The following is a 14,735-nucleotide window of genomic DNA, read 5'->3' as shown; positions in this document are numbered from 1 at the left end:
TCCAAGTGCTGGCAGCTCAGCCAGCCTGACAGTGTTGTTACAAATGTGACAGGTAATCAGAGCTGACAGCTGGTGTCAAAACCCACACCTGGAATTTAGCAGCAGACTGGGAGAGGTACCAGTTTGGGGCCATCTTATTTCCTGGTGTCATCACCCCTCCTTTCCCCACAACGTTGCCTCAGGGCTGCTGACCCTTGCAAGCAGCAAGGCTGAGCAGGGAGCACAGGGGCAACACAGCACTTCCCAAACCACAGGAACCCTGAGGAATCCTCTGCCATGGGTGCCAACAGCCCTTCCAACTACATCAACGCTGCTGTCCCTGGCTTTGCTTTGCCAGGTCAGAGGACTAGCCAGGAAACCATACTTCAGATTTTGTGCTGGTTCCCGTGGGGCATCACACCTTTTCCGCAGGATGCACACAGGGCTGGGAGTTTTAAACACTCAAAAAGTTGTAGAACCTTTGCAGGAAGCTCATAGCAGGAGTCAGGGGAGTGTTCTTTAGATTCCAAAGGCAGCCTGCCTCTCTCCTCCACCACACAGACGTGTCAGGTACAGCAGAAGCTTGATGCAGAAAGGCTCAGGGAGACAGGCTCCAAAGTGCAAACCAGAGACGGGCTGGAAAGCCAGCTTGGCCAGCAGCTGGGACCACAGCCAGACCAGGGATTCGCCACAGCTCATCAAAACTGCAGAAAAAATTCATTTGGAAAATTAAAAAGTTATATTGCTACAGGGAAGATATGTAGCTGGGCATGGACACAGCTGAGTTGCTCCATGCCAGAGCAAGGTGAGCTACTGCTCTCTGCAAAATTCCTCCTCTTTGCCTCGGCTCCACTGTCCCAGCCAAAAAGAAGGGAGGGAGAGAGGAAGCAAGATGGGCAGGATCCTGAACCGAGAGGGGAAGACACCGGCAGCCCTTTGGAGACACGAATGTCCTAGGAAGGGCGGGTCAAGTAGTGCTGCCAGGGAGAGCTCATGGAAACAGAAGGATTTTGTTTAGGTTGTACCTTTAAAATATGTCCACTCCCCTCTCAGCCTGCATATTTTACAGTCTCAGCATACTTTCCCTGTGCACAACTCTGGCAGACTCGGTGATTTTTTTTTCTGAAGTGAACTCACTCACAAATGCATTTTTCAAGCTCCCACAACTTGAAGAATAGAAGTTGCAACCTGAAAAAAAAAAAAAAAAAGCAAGGACCAAAAAAGGTAACTTTGCAGAACATTCAGGGCTCAAGCACGTGGTGTTTGAAATGGCTATCTCATTTGCATAATTCTTCAGTCATTAATTTTTATTCCTTTTCATGGTAAAATGATTAATTACTTTTTTTACTGTGTACAAAAGAAAGGGCAGGGATCATGGCCATTTGGACTCCAAAAAGATGTTTTTAATCTACAAGATGCAAGAAAATCATGAAGGAAGTATATACAGCCAAATATTAGAAAATACTGTATTTCAGCTACCCAAATATTAGAATTCTATATACCTAAGCATTAGAAATATCTGTGTTGCAGCAAGAAGTCCTGTTACCGAGCAAATATCAAGGACAGAAAATAAAAAGAAATTGACTGTGCTTGAGAACATCAGAATATGGATGAGCTACCCAAGTTCATGAAACTTTGCAACATTTTCCCTGACGATAACAGCTTATGTATTATTCTGAATAAACAGCTTGGTATTTCTCCATGCCAAATAGCTCCTTTTGGTGCTGGAGAACATAGTTCCTCTGCCACCACACCCAGTTTATCACTATTCCCCCATAACAGCCACTCTAACCTTATGAGTCTTTTTTACTGAAGAAACACTGGAGAATCCAGTCAGGGCAACCAGAGTGCACTGCTAATCTCCACATCACAAGCAGTGAATCAAATCTCTCGGCACTCCTTCCACCGAGGAAACATCCCATGCAACACCACACTGTTGTTTGGGGTTTTTACTAATAAAACCTAGAATAGAATAGAATAGTCATAATCTAAAAAATTGTAAAAAACTGTCATAATAACAATAATGACAAGGAAAAATATTTACATTAATAAAAGACCGCCCGGTCTAGTGTTGCACTGGGGGTGCTCACTCGGTGGAAGGAGTGATGGGACACTTGATTCACCACGTGTGAATGTTTTATAAATAAGTTAGTTATTCTGACAATTATCATACATTATTATCAGTAGATTAATATAAGAATAAAAATACTAATCCTATATTATTGTGTACTGTTATAGCACATTAATATGTGATTAATGTAATAATTGATATATGGATTACGGTAACAATCTACTTTTTAAAAAGCATGTTAATATAAAATTGTTGTGATAATCGTTATATTGATTATAGCAATAATTTAAACACTTTTAATTGGTCTTATTAGCCGAATTCCTTCAGATTATGCGACAGGCTTTAACTCCAGCCTATACTCGCAGACTCTCTCCCGGACCATCACCACCAACAGCTTTTTCTTCCCCTCTTTTCCCAGCCCCTTCTGAGCTTTCCTCCCATCCCCGCGCGCATTTCGCGGTATCTCCTGCCATCTACTGATGCTTGCGAGGAGGCAACTGGTGCTTTTCGCGAAGTACGGGGCGAGAATACACCCCCGGCTGTTCAAAAAGGGACGTGAGACGGGACGGGGAGGAGGCACCGGAGTGCCGGCCGCGGTGCCGGCCCGCCCCCGGCGGTCCCAGGCTGCCCGGGGCGGGCCGGGGCCGGGCTCTGCCCGAAACCTCCCCGGGGGAGGAGGAAGGCGCAGCCCTTAATAGCGGCGCCGGCGGCCACCGTCCCGTCCCGTCCCGTCCCGGCGCAGCCATGGGGGAGGCGGCGGGAGGCAGCGCGGTGCCCCCGCTCCCGCCGTCGGAGGCGGTCGGGGGGCAGGTGAACGCTCTGACCGTCCTGGCCCTGCTGGAGAAACTCGTCTCGATGCTGGAAGCGGTGGAAGGTCAACAGCGGCAGATGGAGCAGAGGCAGCGGGGTTTGGAAGGGGCGGTGCGGGGCATTCAGGGGGACCTGGGGAAACTGTGCCGCAGCCACGGGGCGACGGGGGAAGCGGTGGAGAAGCTGCTGGAGAAGTCGCGGAAGGTGTGCGCGCACACCCGCGCCGTGCGGGAGCGCCTGGAGCGGCAGTGCGACCAAGTGCGGCGCCTCGAGCAGCACCACGCCCAGCTGCTCCGCCGGGACCGCTTCAAGGTGCTCATCTTCCAGGTGAGAGGCTCCGCGGCCACCTCTGCTCCCCGCAGCGCCGAGCTCAGGCTCCCGGCCCCGCCGAACTTGAGGGAAAAGCCCATCTCTGCTAACTCCTAGCAAACCTGGGGAAAGAGCTGACTGTTTACTAACTCTTAGCGAACTTGACACACAGAGCTGTCCTTCTGCTAACTTGGCAAACTTGGGAGAAAACCCCTCTTTTCATGTTAGCAAACCTCTCTAAAAAGCCGTCTTTCATACTTAGTAAATTCAGGGAGTAACGCCCACTTTTCCTCTTGGCAAACACGGGGAAAGCATGTTTTGCTAACTCTTAGGAAACCTGAGGAAAGAGCTGCCTTTTTTGCTCTTGCAAACTTGAGGAAAAAGCCTTTTTTTTTTTTTTTTGCTAACTTTTAGCAAACTTTGGGAAAGACTCCTCTTTAACTCTTGGCAATCTTGGAGAAAGAGTTGTCTTTTGCTAGCTCACAGTGAATATGACGAAAGAGATCTTGTTTTGCTGACTCTCAGCATACCTGGAAAAACAGCCACCTTTTATTCTCAGCAAGTGAGGCGAAAGAGCCATCTTTTACTAACTCTTGGCATACTTGGGGAAGAGTTGTTTTGCTCTGGGGTTTGACGGGGGTTTAAGTAAACTTGAAGGGCCCTTATTCTTTTTGCAAACTTGAGGAAAGAGCCTGTTTTGCTAACTTGGAGTAGAAATGCCACTAAAAACTGCCATTGCATCTGCCCTCAGAAGCAGAAGAGGGGCAGCGCTGCAGCTCCCTGTCACCTCACGCCCTGCTTCGCTCTGCAGGCTGATCTGGCCGTTCAGGGATGAGCTAAAAAGATTCAGCTTAAAAACTCAGCTTCCTGGGAGTCCATCCAGTGATAGCAGCAGTTTGCATATTTTCCCCTTTTTAAGCAATGGTCTGGATAGAACATGCCGTGAGCTTTAACTAAACACAGGACGTGACTTTCACATATTTAAAAAAAATAAAGACAGACCTCCACAAATCACTGAGGGAGGGAAGGAGAGCAAACGTGCGGCTGGAGTAGTCACAGCTCGGGCACAGCAGCAGCACCTCATGCTAAACATCTGGGCGTTAAATCTGTCAGTCACTAACTCTGCTCCTTGGGTTGTTGGTTTTTTTTCCTATTTAACCCATCCGAAAACAACAGAGTAGTACTTAATTTTTAGAAGCTGGCAGGCCTGATTAGTGCACAGGCAATTCCCCCATAAAGGAAGCCCCCACCTCCCTGCTTATTGTTCTCCCAAATTACAGTCCAGGCTTGTCAGGCCAGAAGAGGAGGAGCCTGCAGCATGTTTCCACCCCAGAAGGAATGTGGAAATTATTCCAGAGACTGGGTAAATTAAAAGACACATGTTCTCTGCAGTTCTGCAACTAATTTAAGATCCATTACTGTATGTCAAAACACTGCCATCTCCCAGGCCCCGCTCGCTAATGACTGGTTCCCGCCTCCAGGTTCAGAGACCTTGAACACTTCCCGTGGGGTGGTGCATCACCGAGGGCTGGGGGAAGGCAATTTTGTAACATTTCTAGTACTTCTGAGTGTGACAATTAAGGCCTCGTTGTTGCAACAAGAGTCTTCCTCCATGTGACTTTAAAAAATGCAGAGAGTAAAGACAAGCAGAGCTCTGTGAGTGTGGGGCAGATGACATTACCTCGGGTAGGGCTCTCCAGTGGCAGCAATTTGTAGGCACTGGGTGAAAGTAACAGTAAAACTCACGCAGAAGGGTGTGAGAGGTAAAGCAGTGTCCCGACAGGGGAGGGCTGGATTTTCTCGTTTCTTGATACTAAATACTAGTCCAAAGATAAGGCCTATTTAAACCTCTGAATCTTGCATTAATGCTGGGTCCTAAAGTGCACAAAACCAAACCAAACAAACCAAAGTGCACAAACAACCAGAACAACACGGGCCCGCGTCCGAGTACAAAAGTTGAAGAAAATCCACTTCTTCTCCACTGCCCATCACTGGGCCGGTACCTTTGGCCAGCAGGTCTGTTCTTCATTGCTTTCCAGGGATTTAGGTAATGCTGTTCCCGTCTCTCACTGGAAAAGATGTTGCCACAGTATGGGAAGATGAACTTAACCAATCCCAGCCAATGCATATAAGGAACACAAGTTTTAAAAAAGAAACACTGCAGTCAAATTCAGTTAAAAAAATAATAAATCAGCTGTCAACTGGGAATTGCTCCTGGAAGTGGCCTGCTGCTAAATGGCAGCGTGGCCGTCTGGAAAACCAGGGTGGTCGGCAGAGCTCCCTGCGGCATGGGAGGATGGCTGGGGTAGGCAGTGCCTGGGGCTTTCTCCAGTGGAGCCTGGGAGGAGCTGGGATTTCCACTGGGAAGTGGCTGCACCCAGAGGGGTGGTGGTGCTTGCCAGGCTGTGCCCATATGCCTGCTGATGACTTGGACAGGTGCCTTACCTGCATGCCCACCTCCTTGGAATCTCCCTGCAGGATCTCCTTTCAAGCTGGAGGAGGGACAACCTGCTTGTCAGCAGGGCCTCTGCCTTGCTAGGATAATTGTACAGAGGAAAAAGCAGAAGGCTGGCTGGGTTTCTGTCCTGCCCTGCACAGGAATCCATGGAAAAACAATTGCAGGAAGGAGAGGTCACAGCAATGAAGCGATATCGACACCAGATCTCTGTAAAAAACAAAAGGGAAATCTGGATGTATGAGGCTTCTCTTCAGCTGGGGGATTCTTCTTTTCCACTGAAAAAAACCAATCCCAAACTTCACACAGCTTGTTTCTCATTAGGACCAGCTTCTCCAGCTTAGGAAGACAGCTCAATATGAAAATAAAGATACACATTCGTGATTCAGTTCTGCATTCACCATATACCCTAAACTCCCTCATACTTAATGGGAGCACTGAGCATAGCCAAAACACGACTGAGCTCCAGCTCTGCATTTTATGAAACTGTGCTGCCACGCTCCAGCATCAGCTTTCCCTCAGCACACACACTGAGAATGAACTGCGTTTAGGAAAGTTCAGCTATTTACATATTTTCCATTAAAATGCTCTTAGTTTTCTCTCCCTAGACTGTCTGCATATATTTCTTTAATTGGTGACATATTTTAAGGGAGCTCCATTCCAAGCATTTGAGGATGAAAAAGTTATTACAAATGACACAGCAATTTAGCAAAACACTGAAGTGACTGTTTTAAAAATCCTTGTTAAGCTTTGGCATTGTTCCCCTCTATTTTGTTCTTGCCACATGACCAGCTTTTTGGTTCTGGTTTGATGGGGGGGGGTTGTTTGCCTTTTTAGCTGCAAAAGCAAAATGCAAGATAAAAAAAGCTCATGTTTAATTTTTCAATTAAATGTCATGTTTACTGGTTAAATGTCATGCAAATGGGACAGATAAAATAAGTCAAAATTGCAGCTTGGGGTCAAGCACACTAATATTCAAGTCCCTTTCAGATGCTGCTGTTGGGAAATCCTTCATGTAAAATGAAGCAAGAAGAGGGCACAAGAAGAGGGCACAGATACAATCAAATGGTATCTTGTGGTTTGGGTCACTGCAATAATCTTTTGAAAAAGCAACTTCAAACTCAAAAATTAACAAGTGAGGGAAACAGAAGAATTACAAACCAATAGTGCTATTATCTAACTACTAAATTTCCCACTGAAGCATCGCAGGGAGAATACTCTGCTGTTGATTAATGACAAAATTACCTCGCATGGCTTGACCCAGCTGTGCTGTGGGAGGTCAGGGGGACGGTGCAGGCAACGCCCCAGCCTGCACAGGACGTGCAAGTGGGTGGGCGGCAATTTCCTCCTCCCTGCCCTCCTCCCTCCCTGTGGTGACATCCAGGTCTGAAGAGCGTGTATTTGTCCAAAGGTGGAGCTATAGCTGGTTTTAGAAGGATTTGTCATGTTTTGACCTATTTTGTGAAGGAAAACAAGTTTTGGACTAGTAATCATTTAGGCATATAACAGCATCTACCAAGTACAGAGGAGCCTGGACTGCAAAATGCCGTCTCTCGTTCTTGAAGGTCATGGCCTCCTACAGCAAATCTAACAAAGTCCAAACCAAAGCACACTGATTTCCCTCATGCAGCATCAGAGATTCACCACTCCTTGAGTAAATTAACTGCCTGTTCACTCAGGTCATCCAGTTTTGAAAGTACACTGTTATGGATCTTATGAATCCTTCTGGTAAAAGATAAGGATGAGATTATGACCTACAGAAACTTCCCAAGAATAGCTGATCAAAGCCACAGGGAAGGCACTGATTTTAACTATGCAAGTATTACTAGTATTAGAAAGAGCTGTTTTACACAGAGAACTTCCACTATTCTATTTATCTCCTACATGGAAAAACAAAATTCAGGAGCTAGCTACCTACAGTCAAAAAATGCAAGTGCTGTTTTTGGACTCAGACGTGGAAAATACAAAGATGTATTGCTTTCTTAGAATTTTAGATTAGATCAGGAAGAAAAGATCAAAGTTCTACCTTTTTTTTTGCATGGAAAATAGTTATGCAGTTTGTAACAGCTGGCGTTTTTCAGTGTATTGTTCTAGTCTTCCTAAATGAAATATCAGACTGCTTGAAAAATGTATCAAAACAAAATACAGCTGTCATATAAACTTGTTATACCAAACAGTTATCAATAGCCCACTTACAACATGTTATCAGTAACCGTGTTTGACACAGAAATGTTTGTTCCACCACAGACCATTCCTGCTATACCACCCTTGTATTTTCAAAGCATTTTACTTAATTTTTCATTTGCATTTTAATAGTTCCTGTGATCCTAAGGTCTTTTAGAAACATGACATAGGAAAGCATGTCATTCCCATTTTACAGGAAGACAAATAGATGCCCAGAGGCTGATATTTTTCAGGGCCATGCAGGAAGCTTAGACAGAGAGGTGATTACTTGAATGCCAGTACTGCCTGATAGCCAAAGATAGCCAGATAGCCAAAGACCGCTTAGGATCTGCTTTTAATTGGATAATTATCTCATTATTATGTAGTATATTTTAATTTGTTCTTTTTTCTTTATAAATACGGATAGTTTGACAGTCTCTCTTCTACTCAGTCAGAAATTTGATAAAAACTGAAATCAGATATATGTCCATATTCTTCTAGAGACTGCATGCAGTACTTCAGTTTAAGGTGAATAACTGTAGACAGAGCTAAACTGACCTTGAGAAAGGCTGCACAGGCCCATCTCTGGCTCAGACTGCACTGGGATCAAATCACATGACACCACTTTCCTAGATAAAATACTTTAAAAGTTACAACCCATCTTTACTCATTAAAATCAGAGTTTTCTATACCATTTAGACACTTAACACCTGAATGTTCAGATATCTAAAACTGTGTGTGATTACCTAGGTTTGGAAAGAATGCTCTGGACATGAAAATTATGCTTTATACTGAGTTTTCCTGCTCTGGGGAATAATTCAATGCTGCACCCTCTCATGTAATCCACATTTCATTAACTGCAGTGGAGAGAAAATATAAATATTTGTCCAGCAGTTACAGCTGGTTTCACTTAAAGCTGGTGCAGGTTTCCTTTGTTTTGTTATCTTGGTCACTGTTGCTGATAGCTGGAACAACATTATAGGTGTCAGGAGAGGAGTGTGGGCTTCATTAGATGTTCCACTGCAGGCAAGGGGCATGTAAAGCTTTGTCCATGTCAGTGTATCCAACTGAGGCTGATGGCCCAGAAAGGTATGCAGAAACCACAGAAGTGAAGCATTTACAAACTGTCAAACAGCTATCCATTTTTTTTATACTTTTCATTATTACATCCTTGAGGGATATTAATCAACATACTTGAATCACTGTATATATGACTATATACTGTGTATATACAGTATAAAATAATCCTGCCCATCTACATTGCATATTCTTTAGTTCCAGGAGGGCTACTAAATAGTCAGTACTACTTTGTTTTTAACAATTACAGAATCAATCAGGCTGGAAAAGACCTCTGAGACTGAGTCCAACACCACCATGTCAACAAGACCATGGCACTGAGTGCCATGTCCAGTCTTTCCTTAAACACCTCCAGGGACAGTGACACCATCACCTCCCTGGGCAGCCCATTCCAATGTCTAATCACCTTTTCTGTGAAGAAATTCTTCTTAATGTACAACCTAAACCTCCCTGCTGCAGGCTGAAGCCATGTCCTCTTGTCCTGTCACTGGTTGCCTGGGAGAAGAGACTGACCTCCACCTGGCTACAGCCTCCTGTCAGGTAGTTGTAGAGAGCTATAAGGTGCCTCCTGAGCCTCTTCTTCTTTAGGCTAAACAACAACCACAGACAACATCCTTATACAGCCTTGACAGCAAATTTAACCCAGGGCACTATTCTCTGCAGTGATCACAACTGTATGCTCAGTCCTGAAATAATGAGAATGAACTTGGAAGTGTATATGGCCTTTCTTCCCCTTAACTGTACACTCAGGCCCACTAGGGACAGATCTGAGACTATTACAACCATTTCACTCAGCACTTACCGCTTTTTGTATCTAAAGATAAATATGGAGGGAGGGGAGGAGGGGGGAGAGAAAATCCTTCCAATCCATGTGGCTAAGTGAAATGGCATGTACAGTGTCTGAAGGTGATAAAAACGGTAATGAATAGAGGCTGTGCTGATCTAAGGCTCGACAGTGCTGAAAGGAAAAGGGAGTGTGCGAGGAGCCTCATTTTCTGTGCATGGGCAGATGCCTGCAAAACCTACCACGGAACAGAGTGTTCATTGTGCTGCTTCTGCACTGCTCAGGGTTGCAGAGCTTCTGCGCTTGGTAGTTGCAGATGATACCTCTCATTACGAGTTGCAGCTTCTGCCCTTCTTTAGCCTGTTTTGTTTTCAGAAACCTTCTTTCTTTCCATGTCCTTTTTTTCATTTTGTTTCTAAAAAGCAGTACTTTTCCTGTTAGCTAGGAGTGACTACTAGTGTTTTCTGTGTGGTATAATGTCCGTTTATTTCTGTATACCGTAATTATTTATTCTTATGTTTCAAGGAGTTGTTCTATTGAGATTTTAATATTTACCAACCAAATTTACTAGCTTCTTTTTCTGTAAATAGCTTTAAAATAGGATATACTCTAAACATCATGGGCTGCATAGTGTCTCAGTATCAACAATCAACATACATTTTTCCAGAAATACAGCAGAAGTGCTAGTTGCATTTGCCATCTGAGATATCTCCCAGATGCAACCAACATCTCTGCAAAGATATTCTTAGTCTTTGGCTGGAGAAACTGAAAGCTCTGTGGGGTTATGTGACTTCTGTAGGTCTACACAGGGGTCTGCAGTACAACCTCTGTAGCCACCGTACTTTACCTTCTCCCCAGGGACAGGTGTACAACTTTACAGCTAAACTCTTACTAAAGAGTATCTAATTTAAATGGCAGGATTTCCATCCTGCATGCATTCCAAGTCACTCTGAAAGAGAAATCTGCAGCTCATTAGTCTTAAACTTCACAATATAATGATTCAGTGGCCTTTGAGTGGCTTGCTACTGGTTAAATATACTGAAATAACAAGAAATGTTCAGCTTTCTTCATCTCATCATTGGGGGGGAGGAAGTAATTGTTCAGGGTTGTACTTTGGTTATTAAATTTGAGTCCCAAGAACTGTAAAACTCAAATATTGTCAATTATTTTCAGGAGGAAAATGAGATCCCTGCCAGTGTTTTTGCAAAAGAGCCTATTCCCAGCATTACAGAAGGGAAAGAGGAGCCCGTGGATGAGAACAAAACACTGGAAGAAACCTTGCACACAGTGGAATTGGGTTCAGATGATGAAATGTTTCACGAGGAAGATGATGTGGATGACAGTGCAGAGGAGAAAACAGAAGAATCAAGAGCTGAGAAACTTAAAAGGTCCAGCCTCAAGAAGGTAGACAGCCTCAAGAAAGCATTTTCCCGCCAAAACATCGAGAAGAAGATGAACAAGATCAGCACAAAGATCGTGTCACCTGAACGGAGAGAAAAGATCAAGAAATCACTTACTGTACATCATCAGAAGTCCTCTTCTTCAAAGAGTTCGGGTTTCAAAGTGTCTCCCCTCGCATTCAACACGAAGAAAGGCCGCGAAGGAGAAGGCCCTGCAGAAGCCGAGGACAGACCGTCGGAAACTGCAAGCAATGACCAGGCTGAGAATGAGGATGAAATGTCCTTCGCTGACATGCACTCGGATATGACACCCACCACCTCGCTGACCGAGGAGGGCAAAGCAGTGGTCGATTCTCTAGAGCAGGAAGCCAGAATGGAAGGCAAAGCCATGATGAACAACAACATCGAGCTGTCCATTGTTGAAGATGATGATGAAGAGTATGGGATGCCTCTAGAAGTTTCTAGCCAGAAACTGTATGATGAAAGAAACAACCCATTTAGCGGGGAAATGGAACAATCTGATGAAGAAAAGGCCCAAGCAGCTGTCCTGCAGTTAGACCATACAGCGTAGTCATCCTGAGCCCTCCTTCATCTTCCAGATATGCACGGTTTTACTGAGGCTAATAACTAGTTTCAGCTACACAGGCAGCAGCAGCAATTAAACCTCTTCCATCCTTTTCTCTGCAGTGATAATTTATTGCATCGTGTTGGAATGCAGAGTAAACAAAGTCAATGTTGCTCTGCTTTAGGCTGAGTCACCGGTTTTTATGAATTTAGAGACGCTGCCAACTGGTGTAAGAGACTAGCGGGAAGAGAGTATGTCTAGTAGAAGCAAGCTGGTCAGCTGGCTTTCTTAGAGTTAAGGTCAGAGGAATGCATGGAGAGTAGTCAAAACCTAAACATTTCTGTTCTCTTTTCTTCTCTTAGTATTTCAGGGCACTGTGAGTAGTTTTGTATGTAAGCGTAGAAATACCAATGAGAACATTTGATTTCAGTTTCCTTGCCATGCTCCATGAACACTAACAGCCTCAGTAACTGTGCACACGTGTAGTTTGTTTGGGACTTTGCTCCACAGCACTGTAGGACTAAAAGGGCAGAGTACTTAGAGGGCAAAGCTAAAAAATTGGTTCCATCCAGTGGGGGAAAGATTTTTGCCAGTAGTCTCTCTCTACTCACTTGGAAGAAATTACTGTGTTTAGGTGGAAACAAAAAGATGTTTTTCAATCTACCAGAGTTAGGGAAATATATTAATGGCAAGCATGAATGTGTGATCAGTTGCTGTACCTCTAAGGTACAGGAAAAAAATAGGAGTTTGGTAAAAACATGAAGATAGTCCGAAGAAAGTATGAAATGCTATGAAATGCAAAAAAGCAAAAATAAACCCCCACAATATTAAATCTATGCTCCCAGCTTAAAGTATATATACTCGGATAACACTAGTAAATTCTTAGTCTTTTTAGCAATATACTATCAAACTTGGCACCTGCACAACTTTGTATCTAGAGTATTTTGAAAATAGCATAATTTATCTTTTTACAAATTATTTCATATATAGAGCTATATCTACACAGAAGAGTTAGATAATTACAGGGATGTAAGGACAATCATTTCAAAAAGGTGAAATACCCTTTCAGGCATGTCTAAAGGGAGCAATGTCTTATGGATTGAACTTCATGGCAGGGATGAGTTTACGTAAGTATGAGTCTGCAGAGCCACAGGATTTGATTCTCTGCTAATAATTTTCATCAAAGTCACCTACCTACTCTCAGAATTACTAGTCTGTAATTTTTCAAGAGTAATTGAAAATGAGAGGTTGCAAGGTAGTTTGTTCACTATGAATGTTCATTCCTGTCACTTAACAAAGGTAAGGGGGAAGGGAGGAAAGGGAAGCACAATACCCACAAGTTACCTTACATCCTTGGTTGGTTATGCAGTGGGTTATTTTTATTTTTATATATATATATAAAAATTCTACTGATACTTAACATTGCACTAAAAGGTTGCTTCCTTCAACTTGTATTTAGAATCACGAATTACAGGGGAAATGAAAGCTACAGCAGAAATACCAGTAGGAAATAATTTACAGGTATTACACCTCAGGGGTAATATCTGTAACCAGTAAATCACACTGGAAGTTAGTCAGTAAGAGCTTAGTGTAGGCGAGTTCTATTAAGAGTTAAGCTCTTAAGTCTGTGGTATCATATAGGAGATACTGTTTCTAAGAAAAATCGTGGTATAACTCGTGCAGCTATGTTTTTATTTTGTATTAACTACAATGGATTTCAATAATTTTTACTTGTAACTAACTACAAATATGACAAATAAAAGCATAATATAAAACACAGCCATGTCAGTGTTTGGGAGCAGGAGTCTGAGAAGCTGGCAAAGATGAAATTTAAAGGTCAAGCATTTATTACTTCAGTTCATGTCCCCATTGTACCTGTACCATTTTCTTTCTCATTCTGTGCTGTTATTTAGCAATGCAAACACCAGTGCTTTACTTTCCAGATACTTATCAGATTTCTAGCCCATCTAAATGTAGTCAGGCACTTTCCAAAATCTCCTAGCTCCATCTGCATTTTTTAATGGACTGCAGCATACTCCTAATACTTTAAATAGTCTTAAAAGCATATTTATATTGAAGTCTATATTCTGTTTATGCACACAGATAAACTCATGTCTTCTAGAGTGCCACATAGTCTTTAGTAGGATTAATTTTACTGACAGACCAAAGAAATCACGTTTAACCTTTATGTAGCAGCTGTCAACCTCCCGCAGCCACCAAGTGCTAACCAGGAACTCCAGCACCATGTTTACATTTCACTTTCTGATATGCCCCGTTTGTTTGTCCTGCTAAGCTTTAATTCAAACAATCCCCCTGGCCATGCTTTATCCACTTTTAGAGATGCTGAAATGAATCCCATGCACAGTGTTCTAAGAGCATTACAATGCTATCCAGTAAAACCATTGGAAATGCAGATACTGAGCATCTGTGAGAATTAACTCAAATATCCACTTCAGAATACAGTACATACACCGCCATCAGTTGCAGGACTAGAATTAAACATTTTCTCCATCACAATTGTACATTTACAAGGACGGGTGGGTCTGTAATCCCAACAAACAAAAGAAGGTATGCTTTGCACAAGAGAAAAATGTTTACTCAACTCATGAATGTCTGCTTTTGTGCTATCTTATAAACCAGAGGATGAAGCAAGCTCAGGATTCCAAGATGTCCCCTTGCCTTCTATTCTCGAGACCTGACTGAAAACATCAGTCTGCTAAACTTACTATTTCAGGGAGACAGAACGTGGGACCAGCAGCACTGTATTCTTTCAAGTACCTCGAGTATGTGCCTGGATCTTGTCATGGTGGCAGATGTCAAGCATATGCACGGGTATTCCATGATTGTGCTGACAGGTTTGTCTACATAATTATTTTTTTAAAAACCTGCTTGTTAATGCTTCCTGGCACAATAACAGTGAGCTCCACTTGTACCATTATTCCTTGGAAGACGTGACCTGTTATCTGTTGCACAGATTCAGAGTTTCACCTCCACTGAAGTTGGCGGGAGCTTTGCACAAAGAAAAAGGGTGTGATAAAGCCCTTATGGTATAAATATTTAAACTAGCAGCACTCAGCAGCTGCTGATACTTCCATTTTCAATGACAGAAAACCAGCTGACAT

At 43.3% G+C, this 14,735-nt stretch overlaps 1 protein-coding gene across 1 annotated transcript; it reads left to right on the top strand.

Moving 5' to 3' along the window:
• The first annotated feature begins 2,781 nt into the window (after positions 1-2,781).
• Positions 2,782-13,388, top strand: SDPR (serum deprivation response). Its single transcript, XM_017828564.1, has 2 exons — positions 2,782-3,187; positions 10,822-13,388. Exons 1-2 carry the CDS (start codon positions 2,795-2,797, stop codon positions 11,617-11,619), a joined length of 1,191 nt encoding a protein of 396 aa, XP_017684053.1. The 5' UTR covers positions 2,782-2,794; the 3' UTR covers positions 11,620-13,388.
• The last annotated feature ends 1,347 nt before the right edge of the window (positions 13,389-14,735 follow it).

The sequence above is a fragment of the Lepidothrix coronata genome, unplaced genomic scaffold, assembly GCF_001604755.1.
Source record: "Lepidothrix coronata isolate B3197 unplaced genomic scaffold, Lepidothrix_coronata-1.0 Scaffold149, whole genome shotgun sequence".
Classification (NCBI taxonomy): Eukaryota; Metazoa; Chordata; class Aves; order Passeriformes; family Pipridae; genus Lepidothrix; species Lepidothrix coronata.
This window is presented reverse-complemented; position numbering and strand designations above follow the sequence as displayed.

Coding starts and splice junctions, on each gene's coding strand:
- SDPR (XM_017828564.1), top strand. CDS start 2,795: ATGGGGGAGGCGGCGGGAGGCAGCGCGGTGCCCCCGCTCCCGCCGTCG. Junction 3,188..10,821: donor TCAAGGTGCTCATCTTCCAG/GTGAGAGGCTCC, acceptor AATTATTTTCAG/GAGGAAAATGAGATCCCTGC.